Source organism: Aulonocara stuartgranti, assembly GCF_965226115.1.
Source record: "Aulonocara stuartgranti genome assembly, chromosome: 15".
In the NCBI taxonomy this organism is placed as follows: Eukaryota; Metazoa; Chordata; class Actinopteri; order Cichliformes; family Cichlidae; genus Aulonocara; species Aulonocara stuartgranti.
The window spans coordinates 30,312,426-30,335,630 of NC_138951.1; the positions used below are offsets into that span (position 1 = coordinate 30,312,426).

The following is a 23,205-nucleotide window of genomic DNA, read 5'->3' on the forward strand; positions in this document are numbered from 1 at the left end:
CACAAAGCAAGATCAGGGTTCAGTGCAGGTCAGTCAAGTTCCTTCACACCACACACGCTCATCCATGTCCTTGTGGACCCTGTTTTGTGCATTGATTTGGTGGTGTGAGCCAGTATTTTGGACAAAGTGTATATAAAGGCAGAAGTGTGGGGCTTGATATTGTATTCATTACAATTCAGTTTATTTGTATGGTGCCAACGAAATGAATGCCAAGGCACTTCACATTGTAGGTTTAAGACCCTACAAAATATAACTAAGAAAACCCAACACTTGAGCATGTTGTCTGCCATGATATGGATATGACATAATATCATTATTGTTTGTACAACCATATGAGAAAATAATGGATTACATGGTTTAGTAAAAACAAGTGCTTCCTCAATGAAAATATGTTTTCAGTTCTTTTCAGTTTTTGATTTTGGAAATGTGTATTTCAGCAGGGAAAAATCAGAATTGAAATAAAGTGGTGTAAAGCACATGAATTATATTTTGTGTGTGTGTCTATCTACCTATCCATCCATCCATGCATCCATCTAGCCATCCAATTTTTTTGGAACCCTCCAGTCTCTTACAGTATGTTACTGTTAATTGAAATTACAGTAAATTACGACCTGTTAAACAGTAAATGACCGCCTGTTGCACTGAAAAAAAGGGACTGGCCATCTCTTGGATTTATGTAAGCATCTTGCATGTATTTAACACAATTGCCTCATGTTTTAAAGATAAATGTAACTATATAGTGTAAAAACTACATGATATGCAGAAAGGGTGTATTAAATTGTTCATATCATGTTCAGGTGAAGTAAGTCAATAAGATAGCAACGTTAAATCTCGTGAAACCACGCGTGATTTCATCTCGCGGGCTTTGGATCGTGGTTTAAAAAATGCATCCATCTCAGTCAAGTCAAGCAGCCAACTCTACGTTTTTTGGTATGTCTTGATTTTTTGAATTAATGTTTACCATATTTCAGCCAAATGTAGTTAAACGTCTAAAGTGCCGCCATGTAACATGCTAAAAAAGAGCCGTTAGCTTATTTGCTGTTTTATCTGTTGTCAAAGAATTGGCGCTTTTTCATTTGAATTTGTCTTTGGCACAAGAGCCGTAATATCACATTAAACCTAATTGCGAGGCACTCATAACATAATTTGGTTTTCTGTGTGAATAGATTTGTCAACTGACTCTTCAGTTACATTGTGTATTTACTGCACCGTGGTGTTAGTGAGATTTTGGACATTGAACAGCTTTAGCTAATATCATCAGCGGTATTATGCTAGCTTACATCCCTACCCCTCCTGCCCTCACCTGCTGTCCTTTTGTTTTTGTTTTTGTTTTTGTTGATGCACATTGAGAGACCACATCTATTCTGCATTTCACCAGGAGTCAGCTGATGGATTGTGGGTTCAAGGTGTTATGGTAAGAAAGTATATTCTATTTTCGCTTAAGGTTTCTGTAACTTAATTATAATAGGTTTTTTATAATTATTAGGTGCATGCATACTCAAATAGACCACCCTATTAATACAACTGAGAAATCCAAAATCTGCCATAGGTTTAACTTATACCTGTATGTATTGTCAGAAAGGTGATTACTGGACTCACATTAATGCACACTTGAACTAAAATGAGGTTGTAACTTGTGGGTTCTTGGGTTGCAAATCAGAAATAAACATCTTTGGATTTTTTTAATCCCATAAGATCTGGAAACACAGTTTTTATTCAACAAAACATTACTGATTATTAACCAAGCACAGTGCCTGCTGTTATTTCAAAATAATTTTATGTCATTTCAGATGAAATGCAGCATTCCAGTGCATCCCAACCATGCCTTTACAGTCAAGGTTTCTGACGGAGCTGAGTTTCTCTCTGACAGTCTGCTGAAAGTGTTTGCAAAGTGATCGGGGGAACAGGGCACAAAGCTAAAGGATGTAGCTGCCATAATGACAGTAAGAACTTTAAAATTCTTTAACTACAAAGTGTATATGTATTGCATTAGGTCAGTAAAAGATTTTTATGCTGCATCCATTGAAACAGTCAACTATTACCTGTGAGTACTGATTCCACCGAAAGGATGCCATAATTTTCGTCATGCATTTACTGGCCCACTGAGAAAAATTGATCTTTTTAAAAAAATAAATGTTCTGGAAACTATATATCCATAAAGTTGATGTCAAACAGGAACTTTTGATATTGCTTTGTAGATGCTGGTGTTGCATGTTGACTGGTTTAAGTTTTTGTCTGGGATCATTTTCTTCTGTGCTACTGAAAAGTTCACAAATCTCTGTTTTCTTTGTTATAATACTTTAGGATGACATTAATGCTCGAAGGGAGTCCCTCATCAAAGTGCTCCGCATCTGTGTGAAAGACAATTGCAACATCTTGGTGCAGGAGTTCATGGTGAGTGTTTTATGAGTAGATTGTGGCTTTGCAACATTTAAAAATGCATTTAGTTATCCACTTGATCCTCATTGGACTGGTTAGGACCAGTAGTCCTCTTTAATAATTTGAAGTTCACATGAGGCCTAGTAGTGAACTCGGCCACCGGCCCTTGAGGCCCCACCCCTGTATTAGGGGTCACATCAGTGTGAAAAAACTTTAAATTTGTCATTCTAGTGAACAAAGGAAAATCCCACCAATATTTACATTAGCTTTTGTTTGAAAAAAAAAAAAAAGACCAACAGCTAACCAAATTGTGGGGCTGAAAGTCTAAATTCTAACATCTTCTGAGTGACAAAACCTGGATTTCTGATGGGCCGGTGTCTTTCTAACAAAAACTAATGTAAAATTATGTTTTTCACCCTCTCTTAGAAACTCTGTTAGACCATGAATGGCAGCATGGCAGGCCACTCTTTGGCTATAGCTATTTACTATGTTGCTTGCATTGGTTTAAATTACTCTAACATTAGAACTGGTAGATTCAAAAGAGATGAGTTTAAAAGGGAATCTTAAAAAAATGTTTTGTGTTTAACCAGGACTTGACTGAGGCCACTGCACAGATTGAGAAAACCACAATGAACATCTGTCTCCAGAGGATGCACCAGGCAATGACTTTTCTGATGTTGGCATCATCATCGAGGGTATAGTAGTTCTTCAAGATCTGGATAACGTGACCTTTGCAGTAGCCATGCTGTTTGGACCTTTTTTATTCCTTCAATATGAGTTACCCATCACAACTCTGCTACACTTTTGAGGTGATTCAAAGGGTGGTAATGGAGTTGGAAGCAACTCAGCTCTCAAGAAAAGTTCACAACTAAGACAAAACTGCTCCTGCAACGAAAGCTCACTGTTATGCATGTGAGGTGACCAGCTCTAGGTGAGAAGACATTTAAATCTCACACTTGTTCTGCTGCATTTTTGAAGCTCAATTCCAGGAACAGATCGCAGGGTTCATTTTTATATACACTGCAACTGCCATGAGGACGAGCCGTTTTTTTGTTGTTGTTGTTGTTTGTTTTTCCTTTTGCTCTGTACAAGTTCTGTTTGGCAGCATTTTTAAATTTCTCTTTGTATTTTTTCTTTCTTTTACTAGTGAAGAGATGTAGCATGAACAGTTATGCAGTCTAAATAGCCCATATGGGCCGTGTGAAATGGTATTTTCAGTTTCATTCAGTTGAAGTAAGGAACGTTGAATATTTCTAAGTGTGCTGTTTTGAACCAAGATGTCACAGTATGATCAGTGCTGTAATTTTTGACAGTCACTGTATCAATGTTATTTTTGCATCTCTTGAATAAAGGTTTTGACCTGCAAGTGCTAATTTCTTTAGTTATTGGGGTAAAATGGGTAATGTTAATAGGAAGGTGTTTGCCAATTCAGTAACCTAATTTAATGTTAATGGAAACTAACATTACCTCAAATTGTTTAGTTATAATTGTTGTTTAACTGAATCTTGACGTCAGAGGCCTTAAATAGAATGTTTTGATTTGTTCTTTCCCAACATTTTTCAAAAGAAAGAGTCTAATTTCTTTGCTGTGATTGATTCCAGAGAACACGGAAGAACTGACATTATTTAACTGTTGATTTATGTAGATTCAGTAGTGGAGTAATGTCAGTTTAATTCTTTACCTACTGTCAATGCAGTGAAATTAGACATTTTGTTTTGAAAGGTTACTGGTGGATGCCAGCAACCATCTTGGAAGAGGACAATATAATCTGTTATAAGGCCTCCATTTGAAAATTGTGTATTTGATACTAGAATATAATAGCAAAATGTAATTTGAAGATAACATGTAGTATTTAAGTGACCAAGTAGTATTGGGTAAAAGTTATTGAATGGTGTTGGGATAAAGTGAGAAAATTGTGAAGGATTAAAATATTTCAAGAGCTCAAATTACTTCATCAAAACATGTTTAAGTCACATTTTATCAACACAAATTGCACAGGTTTATTGAACATGAATAAATTGTGTTAATTTAACTCAATTGTTTAAGTTGCTGCCAAAGCAAAACATCTGTGTGCAACAAATGTCCACCATTGAATTAAGTAAATCCAACAACATATTTTTTTCAGTGTGGGACACAGTATCCTCTAGCAGAGATGAATATTTTTGGTACTGATGATGCGTGATAACGGTAAGTTACTGGTTAATATATTGCAGTTTATTACCTTGCAGCGGGCTTACAGTGACATATCGTGAATAAACGGTAGTATACCAATTTCTTAATCACAGTATGATGTTACTTTGTTGACGTAATTTATGACATAACGGTATCTCACTGGCGTCACTGTCGCCAGTGAGATACCGTAAAAAAGGCTACAGTGCGTTACCATAATTTGTCCAAGAGTATTATACCATACCAGCAAAAAACGGTATCATCCTGCAGAACGGTAAGCTACCGTAACACAGCGTCACGGTATGAGCTGGCAACAGTGACGCCAGTATGTTACCGTAAAGTGGCGATGAAAAGTCTAACAGTGCACATAGCTTTAACATTGCATGAAGAACTCTGTATTCCTTGTCCACACATAAACGCAAAGAAGGTTTAAAAAATCTCCGTTTTCAGTGATTCGAAACGCCGTTTACGTGTGGACGAAACAGCTGCGTTTTCAAAAATACCCGTGTAGGTGCGGACGCAGCGTAAAAGAGTTAGTAGTTTATTTTATTACTACCTGCAGATTACTTGTATTTGCTTAATTGTTTACTAAATGTTTGAGGTGTGAAATAAACCGCAATGGAGCAAAATATGGGTGTGTGTGGTTGGAGGATGTGTTAGTGCGTGCGTGTGTGCGCGCGAGGGGGGGGGGGGGGGGCGCGAACATTTTTCCTGTAAAACAAAGGGGGGCCTAGCGAAAAAGGTTTGGGAACCACTGCATTAGGTGTACACTCTAGGAGGAAAAGTGATTCTTGTGAATTGTGGAAGGCCAAATGTGTCGCCACGGCGTGAGCTCACCGGACCTTGAGCTAAAAATAAAATCTTTTACATTCAGATATTAGGCTTCATTAGGTTGATGACTAATAATACTGCAAGGGTGCTAGATACAGTAGCTATCCATATAGTATTTGTCAAGATGATTAAGTGTGGAAAACGTGATGGCCCAATTACTGCTAAAAATAATCAACATACATCAGCCACTTGCAATTCCTTAAACTGCAATCTAGTAATTTAAATAGTAGCTTTTTTTTCTGCTTTATATATAATGTTACAGCAGTGCAGCAGGGGATATTGATATTAAACATGGCAAACAGTTTTTAAAAATGTGCTACTATTTGTGCAAATCCCTGTGAGCCAAAATCTCATACACTTTGTTCAACTCTGTGTATGATGTCAAAGAACGTGGCTATCCATTATTTGTTACCACTTAGAGACATCTCACTTTAAGTGACTCAAGTAAATACAAAAATGAATTTATGGATCTACAAAGACACATGATGGGTCCACTCTAAACAGCATTGGTCACAAAGGTAAAGTCCAAGGACAGTCTGGGTAAGTCAGAGTGAAAAATAGATAAATAATAGAGTCAATAAAGAAAGTAAAGAGTAGCAGCAGCCTTCTTCTTCAAATTCCAAATAATTAGTATAATTTTGGCAGTACTTTCCATAACTGCAAAATTCAGCTGTTGTTCTCGTTTATCGACACAAATCAATGGGGGAAAAAACATGCCCAAAATGGCTACTGTAAAAATATAAAAATGGAACACTGTAAAGTTGGAAAAGAAGTGACAGACCAAGGAAAACAATTAAAGAGAAGCTGGAAGGAAGGGTTGAGGGAAGAGCAAACACACAGTGCTGATGATGGCTGGCTGGTAAATGCCTCCCTCTCTCTCCACGCAGCCATCTGAAGCTGTTTACAGCCACTCAACCCACAGCACATGGCCATTCGTTTTGTATGGCGAGCTTCCAGTCGAAGCGTTTCTTAACAATGGCCCAATGCCATCAGATTAAACCTAACAGTGATCAGATGGCATTTTTATGGAGGAGCCCATCATTTGAGGTGGCTTCCGAAAGCATCGCTGTCAATAACTGGCTGCTGAAAGAGGAATGGATGCACCGAGTGCTTATTGATGAAACGACTTGACTTTACAGAGTCAATACGCTACAAATGGCGACAGTAAGTAATTGCCTTCTGGAGCACACTCCCTCAACATCAAAGCCATGGAGCTCATGAATTTATAAGGTAGTGCTCAGGTTTCTGACAAACCGCCCAACATACATGAACATGAATGATGCTCTCCCCGTGTCGGGAGGCAGGTCATAAGGGAGCAGTAAAGTTTTTAATTTGTAGTCTAAAACCACGCTAAACATCATTATTGCAGGAAAATGCCAGAAGGGGCTATGACTGCACCAACGGGAGAAACTCTGAGGATAGTATCTTGTTAGTAAAAGCTTCAAATGAGGTCTACAGTCAGAGTCAAATGTCACCACTGCAACGTATGAGGTTTAAAATAACTTGCACTGAAAGCAAGCGCCAAGGGAAAAATTACTCCAACAGTGCATTTGGTTTGTGTCGCTATCACTAAAAGAGGAGTGAAGGAATGCAGCTCTTATACACATATATGAAATATGTAGCAATATTAATATTCTGCCCTACGCTATCATCTCTTTTTCATATATTTAGGTAGCACCATTCAGTGAATGTCAGAATTTGAACAAAGATCTTCAGGGACACTGCAGCAAGGTCAGGACTGGCGCTGAGAAAGGCAGATAATGTGAAAAACAGCCAGAGCTCCGAAGCTCCGACTTCCTTTTTTTACCCGCAGCTAAACACAACATGGATATGAAGACACACAGAAAAATGACAAGCAACATGGAAAGGAAAGGAAAAGGAAGCCATGTTTTTTAATGTGCTGTTTTGCAGTTTAAGGAATTAAAAATGATCATGTAACCAGACACATTATAAGACAAAGGCGTGGCCCTCAAATCAAAAGATGTGCATGTTAGGTTAACTGGTGATTCTGAATTGACCAACAATGTGACATAAACATAAAGTATTTGAAAAAGATACACTATATGAATGCAAAGATAAACAGCACTGACTTGTAGTTTAAAGTGCTTTGAGTGGTCAGTGACACTAAAAAAGTGTCATGTAAAAGCAGGTATATTACAAAGGGGTGTCTGGGTTAGGTGACTAGCGGTAACCACGGAAAGTCAGTGAATGAAAAAACTTCTGTTAACACAAAGTGGAGTGTCTGAATCAACTGGATTACTGAGAGCGGAGGATACTGTTGATTGACACATCACACTGTGACAAAAACCTGAAAAGTTGTATTGACGTATATTTTTGGATGCTTATTATAGTCATTGGTATGGAATTTCTAATCTAGACATCAATGAGAAAGCTCACAAGTGAATTTATTAGCATTAGCATGATAGAAAGGTTGCATATGATTGCATTTGTAGGCAATATACCCTACCACGCTAGCTACCAAGTTAACAAGCTTCGTATATTAAAACGTACAACAGAAATGTTGATGTGTGGATGAGGTTGTAGCAGGTAAACAGATTGCTGTAATTAAGCTTAGTATTTCTAGTTTTTCTTAAATTCTTGGATGTTAAAATTTGTAGTTTTCTGCTTGAACTGGCAGTGGGGGGTGGAAAAGATGCATGTATATTTGCTAAAAATTAATGTGTCTTAAATCATTGGTGCTTTTTCATTCTTATTCTCTTCTAACTGCAGTTCGGACTTAAACTCCTAAGATGTCAGCGCATGCATTCTCTGATAAGATGATTTGGGTGCTAACACCAGGTCTTCTGGGCAGGTTTCATATGGACAGATGTTGACCATAATGACACTCGAGCAAGCATGGTCAACCTAATTGCCTATTCCCCTATTGAACACCGGCTCAAATGATGAGTCGAATCAACCATTGCCTATTTAAACAAGGACCCTAATTGTTCCCTGCAGGCTAATGGCTCATCACACATTAGACTCCTGAGCTCTGCTACCTCCCAGGTTAAAAGTCTGGGACCACTGAGTCTGCGGGGCACAGTAATGAATACATATCATCACCAAGGTAATGGGAAGCCCTGTGTTCAACGTGGGTCTCCAGCATCCCCTACTGGAAGTTGGTGTTTAGTGCTTCACACCCTGGTTTCAGGGGATTTGAACACTTTTCATAGGTTGTAAAATGAGATGCTGTGACCATGGCAGAAGCACCTGGCGGCCTTTTGCACTGCAGTCTGAGTTTCAGCTTTGTGCCTTGTTTTGTGAGCAGAAAGGTTTCCGTACATGTGCAAAACAGGAGCATTTCAGTTTAAGATTTTACTAACCCTGCTGATACTGGCAACTCCAGGAATTTTCAATAGATAATACATTTCAAATAAGGTCTCATAGATTCATTTTGGCATTATAGTTTATTTTTTGTTTGGTCCAAATAGGTACAAATTTTAACCTAATGTAAGAGGTTAACAAATTAGCATTTAAAACGTTTTAACTCCTGCTCTTTTGAATCTCCATTAATAAAAAATATTTTTTAAAACCGGCTTACCTGAGCTAGTCTTATTTTGACACCCTGCATTACTTGTTGTTTTTTATTTATTATTTCCTGTTACCCCTTCATTAATATAATATATATTATTTTAGAAACTGACGGTTTGAACATCAGATGGCTGCAGCTGCTCTGCTCACAGGCAGAAAAGTGTACCTGTGATGACTACAATAGTGATATCCATTCTCACTGACATCATATATAGCCAAGAGTAAAACGAAACTGTAGATCAGTCTGGCTCATGGTAATTAGTCATACATTCAACATCTCAAAATGTGGCCATAGTTGTGAACGTTTTACTTACATTTTGTAATTACAGTTAACTTACCTGAACACTATTGTTATATCATAAAGCTTATTATCATTATTTCTTAAAAACTATTCCAGTAACAGATTAGCAAGCTTCTGTGTGGTTGGTGCTTGCTTACACAGCCGTTAGCACAGATTGCTGCATAAATAAAAAGGAAAATCAGGCCATGCTGCATATTATGTAATAAATGTGTCCATCAAATACCTCATTATAGTTTGACTCATTCTTGTAAAATCATTCAGTGCTATCCACCATGCTGACGCCTCATATCTTCAAAAGGCACATGTGACGAACAGCCTGATTGTCCCATCTGCTGCGTGTGCATGAAGGAAATATGCAAAAAGAGAGCCCGAATGTATATAGCTGTATGTGTATGTGCAAGTGCGTGTGCACATACACAAAACGTGCTGTACCTGTGTGTATGTGATTTAACACCAGGGAAGGCCTTTTTGCATCGTGTCAAAGCTGTTTGCTTGCACCGCCTGTCACTGTGCTGTCTCTGGCAGCCATACACAAACATCTCTGAGCTCAGTGACTCATCCTACTGCCAAGAAATGGAAAAGATCATATTTTCAATATCCTTTTTTTAAGTTGGCTCTAAAAGTGAGTGAGTCCCTATAGGCTCCTATTTTAAGATACTTTAGCATAGAAAAAACACATTTACCACCACAAATGTATTTATTTATTTAGTCTCTATTCAGGATAAAACCATTTGATGTTAACTTACCTGCCATTTTGAATGTGTGACATCACATAAATGGCAGACCTATAGATATCTTTACAATGGCTTTGGTTGCCCAATTTTGAATGGGCAATTTTTAGTACCATTTCTCTAGTATCTAGCAAGTATTTGCTGACAAGTCGGTATCTTCCATGGAAACCACAGGTGATACAACAATCTGGGAATGGGCAAAGCAATTACAAGCAGGTTTTTGGTGCAGCACTATGGAATTACATCTATGTTGAAAATTCAACAATTAAATTAAATTAAATTTCTCTTGCATAATTTTAAAAACCCACGCACGTAGAACTCAGAAGCCACACACACAAAGAAACCATCGTGTACGCAAGAGTGACAACGGACAACTGTTGTTTAACAGCATCCTATTGGCTAACAACTTCTCAAACATATTTTCAGGAGATGGCTGCCCCTCCCTAAGCCTGGTTCTGCCAGAGGTTTCTTCCTGTGAAAAGGTTTTTCCTTCCCACTGTTGCCAAGTTCTTGCTGATGGGTGTCATCTGATTGTTGAGGTTTTCTCTCTGTTATCTTTATATAACAGTATAAAGCCCATTGAGATGAACTGAATTTGGACAAGAAAAAAGACAAAGAGTATAACAAGAAATCAAGGTCACCTGACCAGGTGGCTGAATTGCGCCTGTTCACATTGTCATGGCTTAAAAAGATGTTTGAATAGAACAAAACCACTGTTAATGTGAACAGTAGCAACTGTGATTTTCTTTTTATCACAAGTCAAAATATCTGCTCTATATTGTTTTGAAAATTTATTCTGCACATATAAATATGGGGTACTTTTCATATGGATTATATTGAATATAACTGTTTTAAATGTTAAGTGGTGAGAATTGTATTATCAGTTATTAAGCAGGACTTCATAAACCACTGTTAACAGCACCTATTGTCCGTACAATGTCATTCAAACTTCACATTTTCATTCATTGTTCCATAAGTCATGTTGCCACTGATTGTCAATCGAGTTAATGTGTAATTTAGCTTAGCTCAGCCTTTTCGCTTGGTTTCCTTCCTTAAGATTGACTTCCAGTTGCTCTCAGGCTTCAGCGAGCAGTACATGGATCAACCCAAGGTGTCATGGTCCCGGGTGTCCCAGTCTTTATATTTTTGATGATTAATATTCTGTGATTTAGTGGTTTTTCATGGTTTAGTCTTTTGTATTTCTAGGTCCATTAGTTATTCATTAGTATTTTGGTGATTTCTAGTCTTTAGGGTTTGTTACTGCGCCTCCCCTGTGTTCCTTGTGTTGCATCTAGTTATCCTGGTTTCTATGTTCGTGTATTTCCTGTTTTACTTTGACAGTCCCATGTCCTGTGTTAGAGTATTCTGTTTTGCTTCCTCCCTGTCTCGTGTGTGTGATTAGTCCCAGCTGTGTTTCCCTCCTGTTCCTCATTCCCGCGTTACCCTCTTGTGTATTTAGTTCTCTGTCTTCCTCTGTCTGTTGTCGGCTTGTCTGCGTTTTTCACCCCGTGTTTCCAGGTTTCTAGTTTTATGCAGTGTTTTGTATTTAGTTTTTCCAGTATAGGTTTCATTAGCTCCATTCTAGTCTTTCTTTGCTTTTTGTTTGTACTTTTGCTCAGCCAAATAAAAGGCTTATTATTTGTTCATCACCTCACTCTGCCTCCATTGTCTGCTTTTGGGTCCATATTATCCTCACTCCACCCCGTCTGCCTCTGCAGATGTGACACAAGGGTCAAATACATCTTAGGTCCTGGGTCATCTCTTTGTTATATTATATCCTATAGCCCAAAGATATCATTTTCAGATAAGGTTCATCTACTTTAGAGAGCTTTCTAGGCCTGACACTTATGGACAGCTTTGTGGCTTTGGCTCAGGAGGTAGAGCAGGTCATCTACTGGTGTTTCAGACTCTGGTTGTTCTAGTCTGTATCCCAAAGTATCCTTGGCCAAGATACAGAACTCCCAAGTTCTCCAGTTCTTTCACTGCAAACCACTTAGGTGTAGAAACACATGAATGGGTGAATAAGACATGTTGTATGAAGCACTTTGAGTGCTGAAATAGAAAACTATACAATAATAATTCCATTTACCACAACTTTTTAGGGACACTCAGCACACCATGCAGATATATAGCCAGTTTTTAGCTTAGGAATCACCTGGAGTAGATTTTTATATACCATTCAAACTCTACTTAATTATATATCTTTGTGACAAGCTGTTAGTTTAAAAGTGCCTAAAGACACTATTTAAAATGGGTTCTTTGCATTCTTTGCTCAAGACCACTTTAAAAATACAACAAAGTCTGGTTCCTTTGAAGCAAATTACAAACTGAGGGTGGCTCGAGACTTTCACACAGTAATGCATGTGCATCTATGCCTGTGAGAGGGAGAGCACAAAAAATAATCAATAAAAAATAATGTGTTATGCTTCACACACTCCTGACTTCAAAGGGACTTTAAAATCAATTAGCCTTGTCATAACCACCTCCGCCTCCCATCTATCGCTCTCTGTCCCCCACCCTAGAACCCCCACCCCAAACCACTCTGAATATATGCACAGACCTTAACCTGAATATTGTGATAAAGTACAAACACAGCCAGATGCAGGCTCAGCAGTGGTAGAGCCGCTTCTCTTTGAAGTCTGATTAAAGTGACTATTGTGCTGCATAATGAGACTTGCGCTGACCTTTGTGGAATAATTTGGCTTTATTAATTCAAAAACAAAAATTATCTGAGACTTTGTAGTGTGTGTAGGGGGTGTGCATACATAGTGTGTCTGGTATTTGAATAACACAGTAAATGCATATTGCCATGGGAACCATCTGACAGTTTACCTAGGGCAGCTTCTCTGTCCTTACAAAAGGTAATATGATACGGTGGGACTGCACTCCATTTGTCCAACCATTTCAAACTGTCCCATTTACTTGACATATTCAGAATATGTGATGTGCGACACATCATAGTTCATAATTTGAAAAAACTCCTTATTCCTGGTCAACAAATATTGGTGATTACTCTCTTTCAAAGCTGGAGTAGTCAAAATGTTCCTGCTAAAAAAAGATAAATGTGTGCGCACAGACCCACAGAGCATTATAGTATCACATCTTCATGTCCCCTTAGTGACTTTTAGCTCAGTGTTTTTGCAAAGAGCTGTGCATACATAACGATGAAGCATGCTAAAATGACTAATTGCTGCTGTTAAAAAATATTTTTTCTTGTATTCCGTCTTAATCTCAATCATATGAGCTTTAGTGGCAAATACAAGTTAGAAAAATGTGCACACGTCCACATCAAAAAAGTGAAGTGGGCCAAAAAGCATGAAAGTAAAAAACTAAGCATCTCACTACAGTTTTACCTTTTTATTGCATATACTGCATGAACTGCCACAGTTCGTGCAGAAATCCCAGCTTAGCAGAGAATGTTGATGACTACTCAGGTTTTTACCCTTTATCTCCAGCTGGGGTTCTAGGTTTGATCAAGTCAGCTAAAGCAAAGAAGGCCTAAGAACCTAAGAAGTACAAAGAACTACTTTTGTCTTCTCTGTGACTGCTGCTACGCAGCACAAACTCAGGCAGTAGCAATCCACATCATCAGATGAGCCATATGCATTTCTGCGTTCTGATTAAAGAACAGAGTGTTTAACACCTACAGATTACCAATCTACCACAATGCCAGTCACTTAAGGGTTGGTGGCATTCCCTTAAGTGACTGGAATTTATTTATTTATTTTTTTGTAATAATACACCATTGCTGTATACATCTGACTCTGATTTTTCAAAGGGACAGTCCAAAAAAAATTTGGACTGACTGAATTTTAAAGGTGAATCAATGCAACCAAATTTTATGTATATATGTGGTTATGTTGTGTATTGCTTTAGCTCACCAGTTGCCCAAGAGATCATACATAAGATTAAGTGTAGTAGCCTGGGTTCAATTCCAACCTGAGTCTCTTTGTTGTGTGGCTTCCCTTGAATTCCTTCTTCTTCATTATTCTCATCAGATTAAGGCAAAAAATAAAAAATGTTGGTGTATTAACAGCATATATCAGCAATTAGTTTTTGAGTGTGTATAGGATGAAAAATAACTTTCAAAATTAACTGTGCAAACCAGCAAAAGTGAAGATCAGAAAAACAATCAACCACCTTAAGAACAGAAAGATACCAGAGACAGAAAAGAACCAACATCTTCTGAGCATGTCTCTGTATGTGAACACAATACAACTCCAGCATGGATACTGACTTACACAACACCTCGTGGAAAAAGCAGTTGTTGCTAATATTGCTATTGTTTTTCCATTGAATAATACAATGCCAAAATCCCAATTCCAGTTTACGGAGCCGTGGCTCAGGCAACAGACTGGGTTATCTACCAATCAGAAGGTCTGTGATTCGCTTCCCTGCTCCTCCAGCACTATCAGAGGTTAGCAGGCGTTCTGGCAAAGATTTGTTGAGAGCACTGGTCTTAAAGGCTGATGAGGCTCCACCTAGAGGTGGAAACCGAGAGCTAATAGAAAAACAGCCACTCACATGGACCATGACACAATCCTTCATACCCTCTCCATGACACGCTGGATAGTCGGAACACTTTCAGCCTCAAACTCTCCCTGTGACACTTGGACTATTTTCACTATTTTCACTTTCACATATCTTGTTTACATTGTATACAGCATAACTTTAGAGTACATATTTAACATGTTGCATCTTCAACAGAGTACCTTATTTTTATTTTTCTATCTTTCATATTTATAATTTAATTCAGTGTATGTAGCAAAGCAAATTCTGATGCTGATCTGAATCAAAAGCATTGTAGGGCAGGCAGAACTTTGTAAATTTTATGTAGATTTTTTTAAAAGTAAGTAAGTGTCTTTTGTCGAAGAAAATAAATAAATAAAGAGGAATGACCTCCGTGATCAGGTTATAGCCGCATCAAACTTTCTGAGCAGTGCCAGAGAGAAGGTGTTGTGTTACTCATACTTGCCCAATAAAGCTGATACAGATGTGTGCAGAATATCTCTGTTGTTGCTGTACTTTATAAAAAAAAAAATTTAAAAAAAACTAAGCAGTAGGGGAGACCGGGGATAGTTGTAACATTTTTGACATTTCTGTCTGTAAATTGGAGCTCTGTTAAGGTAGTGGATTCAAAATGTAATGCAAAGTATTTACATGTCTCTGCTATTAAATAGTGCAGCTATTTTCTCTGCAGCACAATTACCCATTGCATGGTATGGTCTCAAACACAAAGAGTGAAATGTTACAATTAACCCCATAGTCTGGGTTAGTTGTAACATATCCTGGGGTGAAATGTAACACAATGAAATAAGGGTACTAACAAAACATTAACATGTAATCTTTGTTTATTCAACACATGAATGCACTTAGAGCCATTTATGTAGCTCTGTGTGTGTGTGACAGAATGCCAAAATCTAGCTTTTGAACATATTCCAACCCCCCAAAAAAGACAAATTATGGAATTTTCTGCAACTGAATATTTCATTAATTTTGGTTGGTCTTCCTAGAGTTTGGCCTCATTGGCTCAGTGGGCATTATAACCTACAACTCTTGCACCAATTTTGAACATAACAATGAAGCTGAAAAAATGTAGTTGTTCACCAGCATCGCAATTCCATTACTTTTTATCATGGCTTACCTTGGTGTGGTTTTCAAAGTGCTTCAGAAAGATGAGGAAATCTGTTTCTTGCACCCATTTCCACTACCAGTACTTCCTACTGGTCCATCTCTGACACAGAGGTCTGCATAATGTATGTGTGGGAACACAAACAGTGGAGGAATTGTGTTGCCAATGGCATTAACCACATATACAAATGCGACCAGTGAACCTCTCTCTGCTGATGTCGTTGCCCCAACTTGTTTAATATAAGTTAAAGTAATAGTGTGGTAAGTTTTAACATCTGCGTTATTGTTACAACTGACCCAGACTGTTGCTGTTACAACTGACCCAGACTCCTATAGCCATGAACTAGCTAACATTACAGCCAACGGCTAAAACATTAGCACTAAAGACCTACACAGAATATATCCCCATAGACATACAAATAACATAATTTAAGTTTGATGAGTTTCGCTGCAAAGCAGATAATGCTATTAGAAATTGAAATAAATGGGAAAAACGTACTTTTTGGCATACAAATTACTTTTTTTCGTGTTAAATTGTCTGTGTTTGACAAAATGTGCTGATTTTCCACATGTGATAGCAGAACTGAGTTGGGCATGCACAGGATGAGTCACATCATTTGAAACTTAGCCCTGATTGGAGAAATTGAAAGTGTTACAACTGACCCATGTTGCAACTATCCCCGGTCTCCCCTATTCAGGTCACTTTAAGCAATGCTTAAGATGGCTCACTAGATGGAGCAACACGCTCAGACCTGAAACTGCACATATTCAAAAAGTAGTTCAGTTCAGTTATTTCAGTCAGTTATCAGGGAGAAATTAAACTGAAGGAAATCACAGTGCTGACACAGTCATACGAGTTTTGAACACAAAAAAGTGTGTCTTAATGTGTGAGCCAAGGTTATTATAGTTAACTTAAACTAAATAAAAACATTTAGTTTTTATTTTTATTTTAGTTCAATCAAACTTAAAGAAGTTCACTTTTGAACCTATATAAAAAGGTTTGGTTAACTAATTGATCCACAGTCAATACAGAACATAATAAAGTAACCTCTATCATCTTCTTGATGTCACTTTGAGACACAGTGAGTCTCTCTGCTACCATAGTTACTCTACCTGTACAGGGACTGTCCAGCACATAACAGCAGGGTACAAGATTCTAACATGCACGGCATACATGGAAGACCATATACAAGTGGCTGGCACACTGTATAAAATACAGGAACATTTATGTTGAGTATGGGATATACATGGACAAAATGGGATATACCCCACAGGGTGGTTGACAATGACCAGGCTAAGATCCTGCAGACTTACTGATACAGAATAAAAAAATATTTTATTCAAAGACATTTTTGGTAAAAAAAAAATGTAGGCCCTACTGTAGACCCATCGCCCACAGGAGGCATAGTAGGAGTCTGTTGCAATGTATGCCAGGTAGCAGCCAAGAGCAGTGACTCTGCCAGACAGATCTCCAGCTACCCAGAATGGTTCTTGGGATATGGAATGTCACCTCTCTGAATGGGAATAGCCTGAGCTAGTATGTGAGGTTGAGCGAAACTGACTATAGTCAAGCTCGACTCAGTGCACGACTTGGGCTCTGGAACCAGTCCCCCGGAGAGGGGCTGGACTCTGTTCCAGTCTGAAGTTGGCCATGCTGAGAGGTGGTGGGCTGGGGTGGGTATCCTTGTATCCCCTTGGCCTGACGCCTATATTTTGGAGTTTTCATCATTCGACAATAGGGTCATTTCCCATTTCCCATTCAGGTCCTGAATGCCGTTTATACTTATGCCATATTTTTTAAGTGATTTCATGGACTTTGCTACAGTGAAAGAATTAGGAAAATAATTTGTGTCATCTTTTCATTTGATTTTATGTGATGTGTTATGTGTTAAGTGTTCATCCTTCTTAGAGTATTTGTACAACCTTTCCACAGTATAGCAGCTTTAGAGTTTAAAGCCCGAAAATGTGACACGTAGTGCTAAAATGCATCTTAAAGCACGTGTTTTGGATGCCTACACCACAGCTCTGTCTTGTCCTAGGTCTGAAGCAGTTTTTCTGAACAGTTTAACCCTGGAGAACCCATGGGGTCAAATTTGACCCCATGGTTTCCCTAGTAAACCAATGGGGTCGGATCTGACCCCATGGGTTCTCCAGGGTTAAAATATTTTCTGAAAACTGATTATTCAAACTGATATCAAGGCATTTGGAAAGATGTACTGTATGTCTCTTTACAAGTGATATAAAGAGAATATCCTCTTTTTAGAGTGTCTTTGAATTCAACCTATGTAGGTTAATTATTCTCATTTCCACGTGATATCCTTTTGTTCCTAAGACATTACCAGGTCCATATCAGTATAGATATCCTTCTCTTTTTTTTGAGCAGTGTATAAAACACTGAAACCAAAATGGTGTGTGGGAACAGAGAGGCATGGCTGAATAAGAGACAGTGTATGCTTTATTCACACTGACTAAATAACTCAAACGATTAATATATGAAAATTCAAAAGAACTTTATTTTAGACTTTCATGCAAGGAAGGCAAACCTTAAGTGGTCCTGATAAAAATATTTGTGTAACCCTAGGTCATGCTTGGTGTTAAAAAAATCTTTTACTGTCAGATTTGCATAGATGCAAAGTGAGACAAATGTTTGTGTGGGTTCTCAGCCATCCAGGTGATGGCAGCATTGAGAGAGATCTTGACGAAGGAAACTGGACTTATAAGAAGACTTATCTCATCCAAGAGGCTTCTTCGGTTCTAAAAACAAAAGGTGGAGAGTCCCGGGAATTTAAACCCTAGTGGGGATTGTCCCATTTGGAGGCGGGTGCCTTCCTTCTTGCAACCAATCTGCAGCGGCACAACACGCCAAGTTACAAAAATTAAACCCGGAAAAGAGTAAGATGTGGGCGGATCGATCGAAATGCCGACAGCATCGATACTAGCATGATGGAATGGATGCTTTAGCTTCGTATTTTGAGGCATGTCTGTGCAAACGGCCGTGGCGTCGTCATCACCCCCAAAGTGTGGCTTGTGCCATCTTGTGGCATCACCTTAAAAATGTCAGATCTACACATGATGCCATCACCCCCAAACATCGGCAGTGGGAAACGCTGTGGCAGGTCGAGGCACCATCTGCTGACGTCATTTGTCCGCGACGAGGAATCTACGATGGCCGAATCAGAGTATGTGTTTGATTTTATAATCGTATCTAAGTCCATCCGTTCGGTTTCCTATGTGTAGATGTGCTGATTGTGCTTTTTCCTTTAAGTACGAATCTTAAAGATTCGATTAAGGTATCTATTTAGAAGGATGATGGGTGAAAAAGGCGTATCTTGAGGAGCTTACTTTCACATGGAGCTAAGTGTATACCGTCGGTGACTCGAAGGTAGCTCCGAACTGAATAAGTATACCCATGGCCTCCCGACCTGGCGTCACCCCTAAAATTTCTGGGTCAAGCTATTTGAATTTGTGTCAGACAATTCTGTTCTCCCGGCTGTCCTAATACAAGGACGCAAGAAAAGCCTTGGGACCTCAGGCTAACTAGGTCCTCATAAACACTATGTGTTTTTGGCGAATCAGTCTTAAACAGACCTATTATACCTGTCATACCCCAGTAACAAGTAACCTACCGTGGTAACACTGAAAAACCAAGTTTTAGGTGATTCCTAACAAGTTTTAGGGTTACACCTGAAGCTACTCAAAGCCTCCAGTTCTCCACAGCACAATCCTGTGACTGAGCCACGTTTATTTAGTTTGTCCAAAGCTTTCTTCTCTTACTTTTTGTTCTCTTCAGGACAAAAAAGGCAATCAAGTTGGTTCCAGAGTATCTTCTGAAAAAGAGGAAGGCATACCAGGCAATCAAAGCCACGCAAGCCAAACTCGCACTGCTCGAGAAGAGAAGGGTAAGCACTGATGCCCATATTACATATATACAATACAATATATCCAAACGTCATGACCGTGCTTTGTAGTTAAAAGCTGTATGGAATTTATGTACTGTTGTGCATTCATGTGTGTATTTCTGTAATGCTGTAGGTGACTAAAGGGAAAATCAAGTTCAAGCGTTTGGAAGATTTCTTAAAGGAAAGCCACACACAGCATCGGGATGACACCCGCATCCAAAGGGTCAAACAGAGACCAGCTGAACCACTGCCTCCAGCCAAGAACAAGCTTGCCTTCGCCGTCCGCATTAGACAGTAAGTACTGGAAAGCAGACACAGGCTTCCAGAACCGGCCGACAGTTTGTTTAACCCGACTGGTTCTCTCCTGTTAGGACTAAAGGTGTCAGCCCTAAAGTGATGAAAGTGATCCAGATGATGAGGCTGAGGAAGATCTTCAGTGGGAGCTTTGTCAAAGTTAACAAGACCTCCATCGCCATGATGAAGATGGTGGAGCCTTATGTGGCGTGGGGGTGAGTGCGTGAAACACAGTGTGCTTTAGAGGGTAATGCTGGCTTGAATTTGTGTTCAATCCTCTACATACTGGGCTGTGTGTCGGACAGATTTCCCAACCTGAAGTCGGTTCGTGAGCTCATTCTGAAGAGAGGTCAGACCAGGATAGGCAGAAGGAGAGTTCCCCTCACAGATAACACCTTCATCGAGGAGCACATGGGTGAGTCACTCACACTACACTCCCTCCCCACTCACCTGCAGTCGCAGTGCACTTCATTTCAGCTGTGCACTCTCTCTTTCCATCCCTTCCTCTTTCTCTTCCTCTCTTTCTCCCTCTCTCTCATGTTTTCTTTTTTATCTCCCTGTCTCTTCCTCCTCCCACTCCCTCTGTCATACTCCATCTTTCTTTCAAGTGTTATGTAAAATAAAATACATGGTTCTATTTTTACTTCTTAAATTATCTTTAAGATTGTTTTTTGTAGCCATTTCCCTCAATGCCGGGTTTCGTGGCGGTTTTAATTTTCATGAATAAGACGCTCTCAGGACTCATCGAGTGACGCCACTGACCAGCCAGTGGGCTGTATGCAGTCTGACAGCATCACATTTTAGTACCTGGTCAGATCGCTTGGAACCCCGGGCAAGCAGGTGGCAAACCGTGCTGAGTTGATCCAATTAGGTACTAACAGAAAAGGGGCTATGATGTCCTCTAGAGGGCAGATGAACATAGTTGTGTGTATCAAGGTTTTGCACTCATGATCAATAACAACGTAATGTTAGCTTTCCTACTATCACATGTGATAATTAGAAAGGTCCATGACAATCTGGTAACCACCAGGTGAGTATATCCCAACCAGTTTTGAGTGGTTGATGGAAGTTGCTGGGGAGATGATGGCTAAAGCCCCAGTCACACATGCCTACATATGGTCAGTGACTCCCTGGAAACCATCTGTGTCTATATAATAAATGGGTACTTCAGGTCCAGTTAGGGAAAATCTCCTTGTGATCTTGTGATTGCTTTGGTTGGCAGCATATTGCTCTGATCGCAGTTTGAATAGAAGTGGTGGACTTGTCTACAAACAGCATCTAGCTGTAGTGAAACAGCTCCGGAAATGGAGAAGGTCCTTAGAAACATGTTTACTGTAACACTGAGACACAGCTTTCACTTTGAGATGAACCATGTCTATTTCTGGTTTGCATTCCACTTTTTCAAATTTTACTACTACCATGCTTGGAATTGGGAAGTATTTGCTGACAAACATGAGATATTACTGGCAACCATGGCATTCTCCTAGCAACCGGAGAAATTAGTACAAGGTTCTTGGTGCCGCACCATGTTTGTAACTGATTTCACCCAGCAACAGTGGCTGTCTGTAGTACTGTCATGCAAGGACGTGAGTTGTCAAAAAGCTGTATGTAATTGGCTTTGCAATTAAAAAAGTGTGTAGCCGCAGCCTTTTATCACGATACACATAATTGCCCACTCATTTCGTTCCTGCCCATCTCAATGGAAAGTTGCTTATTTTTTATTAGTTACCCTTTCTTGAAGCCGGGCCCATTTTGCCCACTGCTCATTGTTTTTATTCACAGATATTGTTTTTATTGTGCTAACAATAAAGCACACAACCTTTTTCTGCTTTTGACTCTAATGGTAATCAGAATTTGCAAAATACAGATATTATGGATGAAAGATTATAGCTAGCGGCTACGTCTCTCTTTTAGGTACAGTCTGTGGGATATAGCTGCTACACAGGCTGTTTTGGTTTTTTTTGTTTTTTTTGTTCATGTTGGCTGAATATGAGTTCAAATTCTGCAGGAATCGGCTTTAATGAGCTTTCTCTGCTCCTCTCGGCCCACAGGTAAACACGGAATTATCTGCTTGGAGGACCTGATTCACGAGATCTACTCTGTTGGGAAGAACTTTCGAGCTGCCAATAACTTCCTATTGCCGTTCAGGCTGTCAGTGGCTCGTCACTCCATCAAAGACAAAGCTGGGCTCCTGAAGGACCTGGGAAACCCAGGGTACCGTGGCACAGATATCAATGTAATCATCAGACAGCTGAACTGAGGGGGAGCACGTGCAGGATGGACACTGGGTTGGACATCAGTTTCAGAGACACTGTACCTGTTGAGGAGCAGTTGTCACTTCTTTGGCAGAGAAGGTCTTATTACTCGTTCTGTGGAGGCTCTTGCCTTATCCTGTATGAATTATGTTAAAATATTAAAGTTAACACATACATTAAGATTCCTCAGGTTCTCTGAGGAACAGTCAATACTTGCTACTTACGCAAGGTTATTAATGAAATGATCTAGGAGGGCTGTTCTCCATGCTGAAGCCAGCAGCCCACCTGCTATAAACTCTTATGGGGTCTGTAACCTCCAGTGTCAATAGGTTTAATGTGTGCAGCATGCTCACAAAACTGATTGCTGTTATTGAAGAGGGTGATGGATGGTATTGATTTATGTTATAATACTTTGTTTTACAATTAAAAAAACTAAACTAAATGACTGTTCGTGTGATGTTTGTTGAGGTGTTTAACGCACACGTTAAACGTTAAACAGAAGCTTGCACCACACAAGGGAAAAGAAAAAGACAAGTTTTTGTGTGACGAAACTGAAAAGGTGTCTGAGGAGGAACATTTTTTTTGCAGTGTTTTCTAACAAGTGGCGAACAATTTAGAGGCTCAACCACCCCAGTTAGTCCAGATATGTCATCTGGACTAACTGCCTTTCCACTTTTCAGTGTCTTCATAAACTTATACCGTCGTATACCTTCACCTTTTAAAGCCAGCATACTGTAAACCATCATTAGCTACAATCATATTGCAATTTCTCCAGATATAGTAGTTTTTCTAGACAGCTTGACCATCATTTGTGCAAACTCATGGTCTGAGATGAATTTTTATATTTTTGGGGGTTTATATAAATGCATTCAGGTCAAATCTGAGCAATTTGAATAAAAGAAAAAAAATAAGCTTATTATTTTACAACAAGGAAAAAACCAATTATTCCTTTGTTGTAACAGTGTTTCAATTCAGTTTTATTTATACAGCACCAAATCACAACAACAGTCGCCTCAAGGCACCATAAGTATCTGTTTAGATACCATATTTCTAGGAACTTTAGGGCAAAGTACAATATGTTAGTACAATAACCTCATTTTTATCTGAATTTAGAAGCAGAAAGTTAGAGTTCCCCCAGGTCTTTATGTCTTTAAGACATCCCTGCAGTTTAACTAACTGGTGTG

At 39.1% G+C, this 23,205-nt stretch overlaps 1 protein-coding gene and 1 long non-coding RNA gene across 3 annotated transcripts; both read left to right on the top strand.

Annotated features, from left to right (window-relative positions):
* Window positions 1-275: 275 nt before the first annotated feature.
* LOC309689552 lies at window positions 276-3,745 on the top strand. Of its 2 annotated transcripts, XR_014271438.1 has the most exons (5): window positions 638-676; window positions 798-1,414; window positions 1,791-1,943; window positions 2,305-2,394; window positions 2,970-3,745. It is a non-coding gene; the product is annotated as an uncharacterized lncRNA (long non-coding RNA). The 2 variants fall into 2 exon arrangements; XR_014271437.1 differs by having other exon boundaries at window positions 276-1,414.
* Window positions 3,746-18,478: 14,733 nt separating this feature from the next.
* rpl7l1 (ribosomal protein L7-like 1) lies at window positions 18,479-22,463 on the top strand. Its single transcript, XM_082505190.1, has 6 exons — window positions 18,479-18,752; window positions 19,364-19,472; window positions 19,606-19,766; window positions 19,844-19,981; window positions 20,072-20,181; window positions 21,818-22,463. Exons 1-6 carry the CDS (start codon window positions 18,628-18,630, stop codon window positions 22,024-22,026), a joined length of 852 nt encoding a protein of 283 aa, XP_082361316.1. The 5' UTR covers window positions 18,479-18,627; the 3' UTR covers window positions 22,027-22,463.
* Window positions 22,464-23,205: the final 742 nt, after the last annotated feature.

What these genes read in the sequence shown, in the direction of transcription:
- rpl7l1 (XM_082505190.1), top strand. Translation starts at nt 18,628, where the DNA reads ATGTCAGATCTACACATGATGCCATCACCCCCAAACATCGGCAGTGGG. An exon ending in CACTGCTCGAGAAGAGAAGG is followed by an intron (nt 19,473 to 19,605) that starts GTAAGCACTGAT and finishes GTAATGCTGTAG; the next exon opens with GTGACTAAAGGGAAAATCAA. An exon ending in TTCGCCGTCCGCATTAGACA is followed by an intron (nt 19,767 to 19,843) that starts GTAAGTACTGGA and finishes CTCTCCTGTTAG; the next exon opens with GACTAAAGGTGTCAGCCCTA.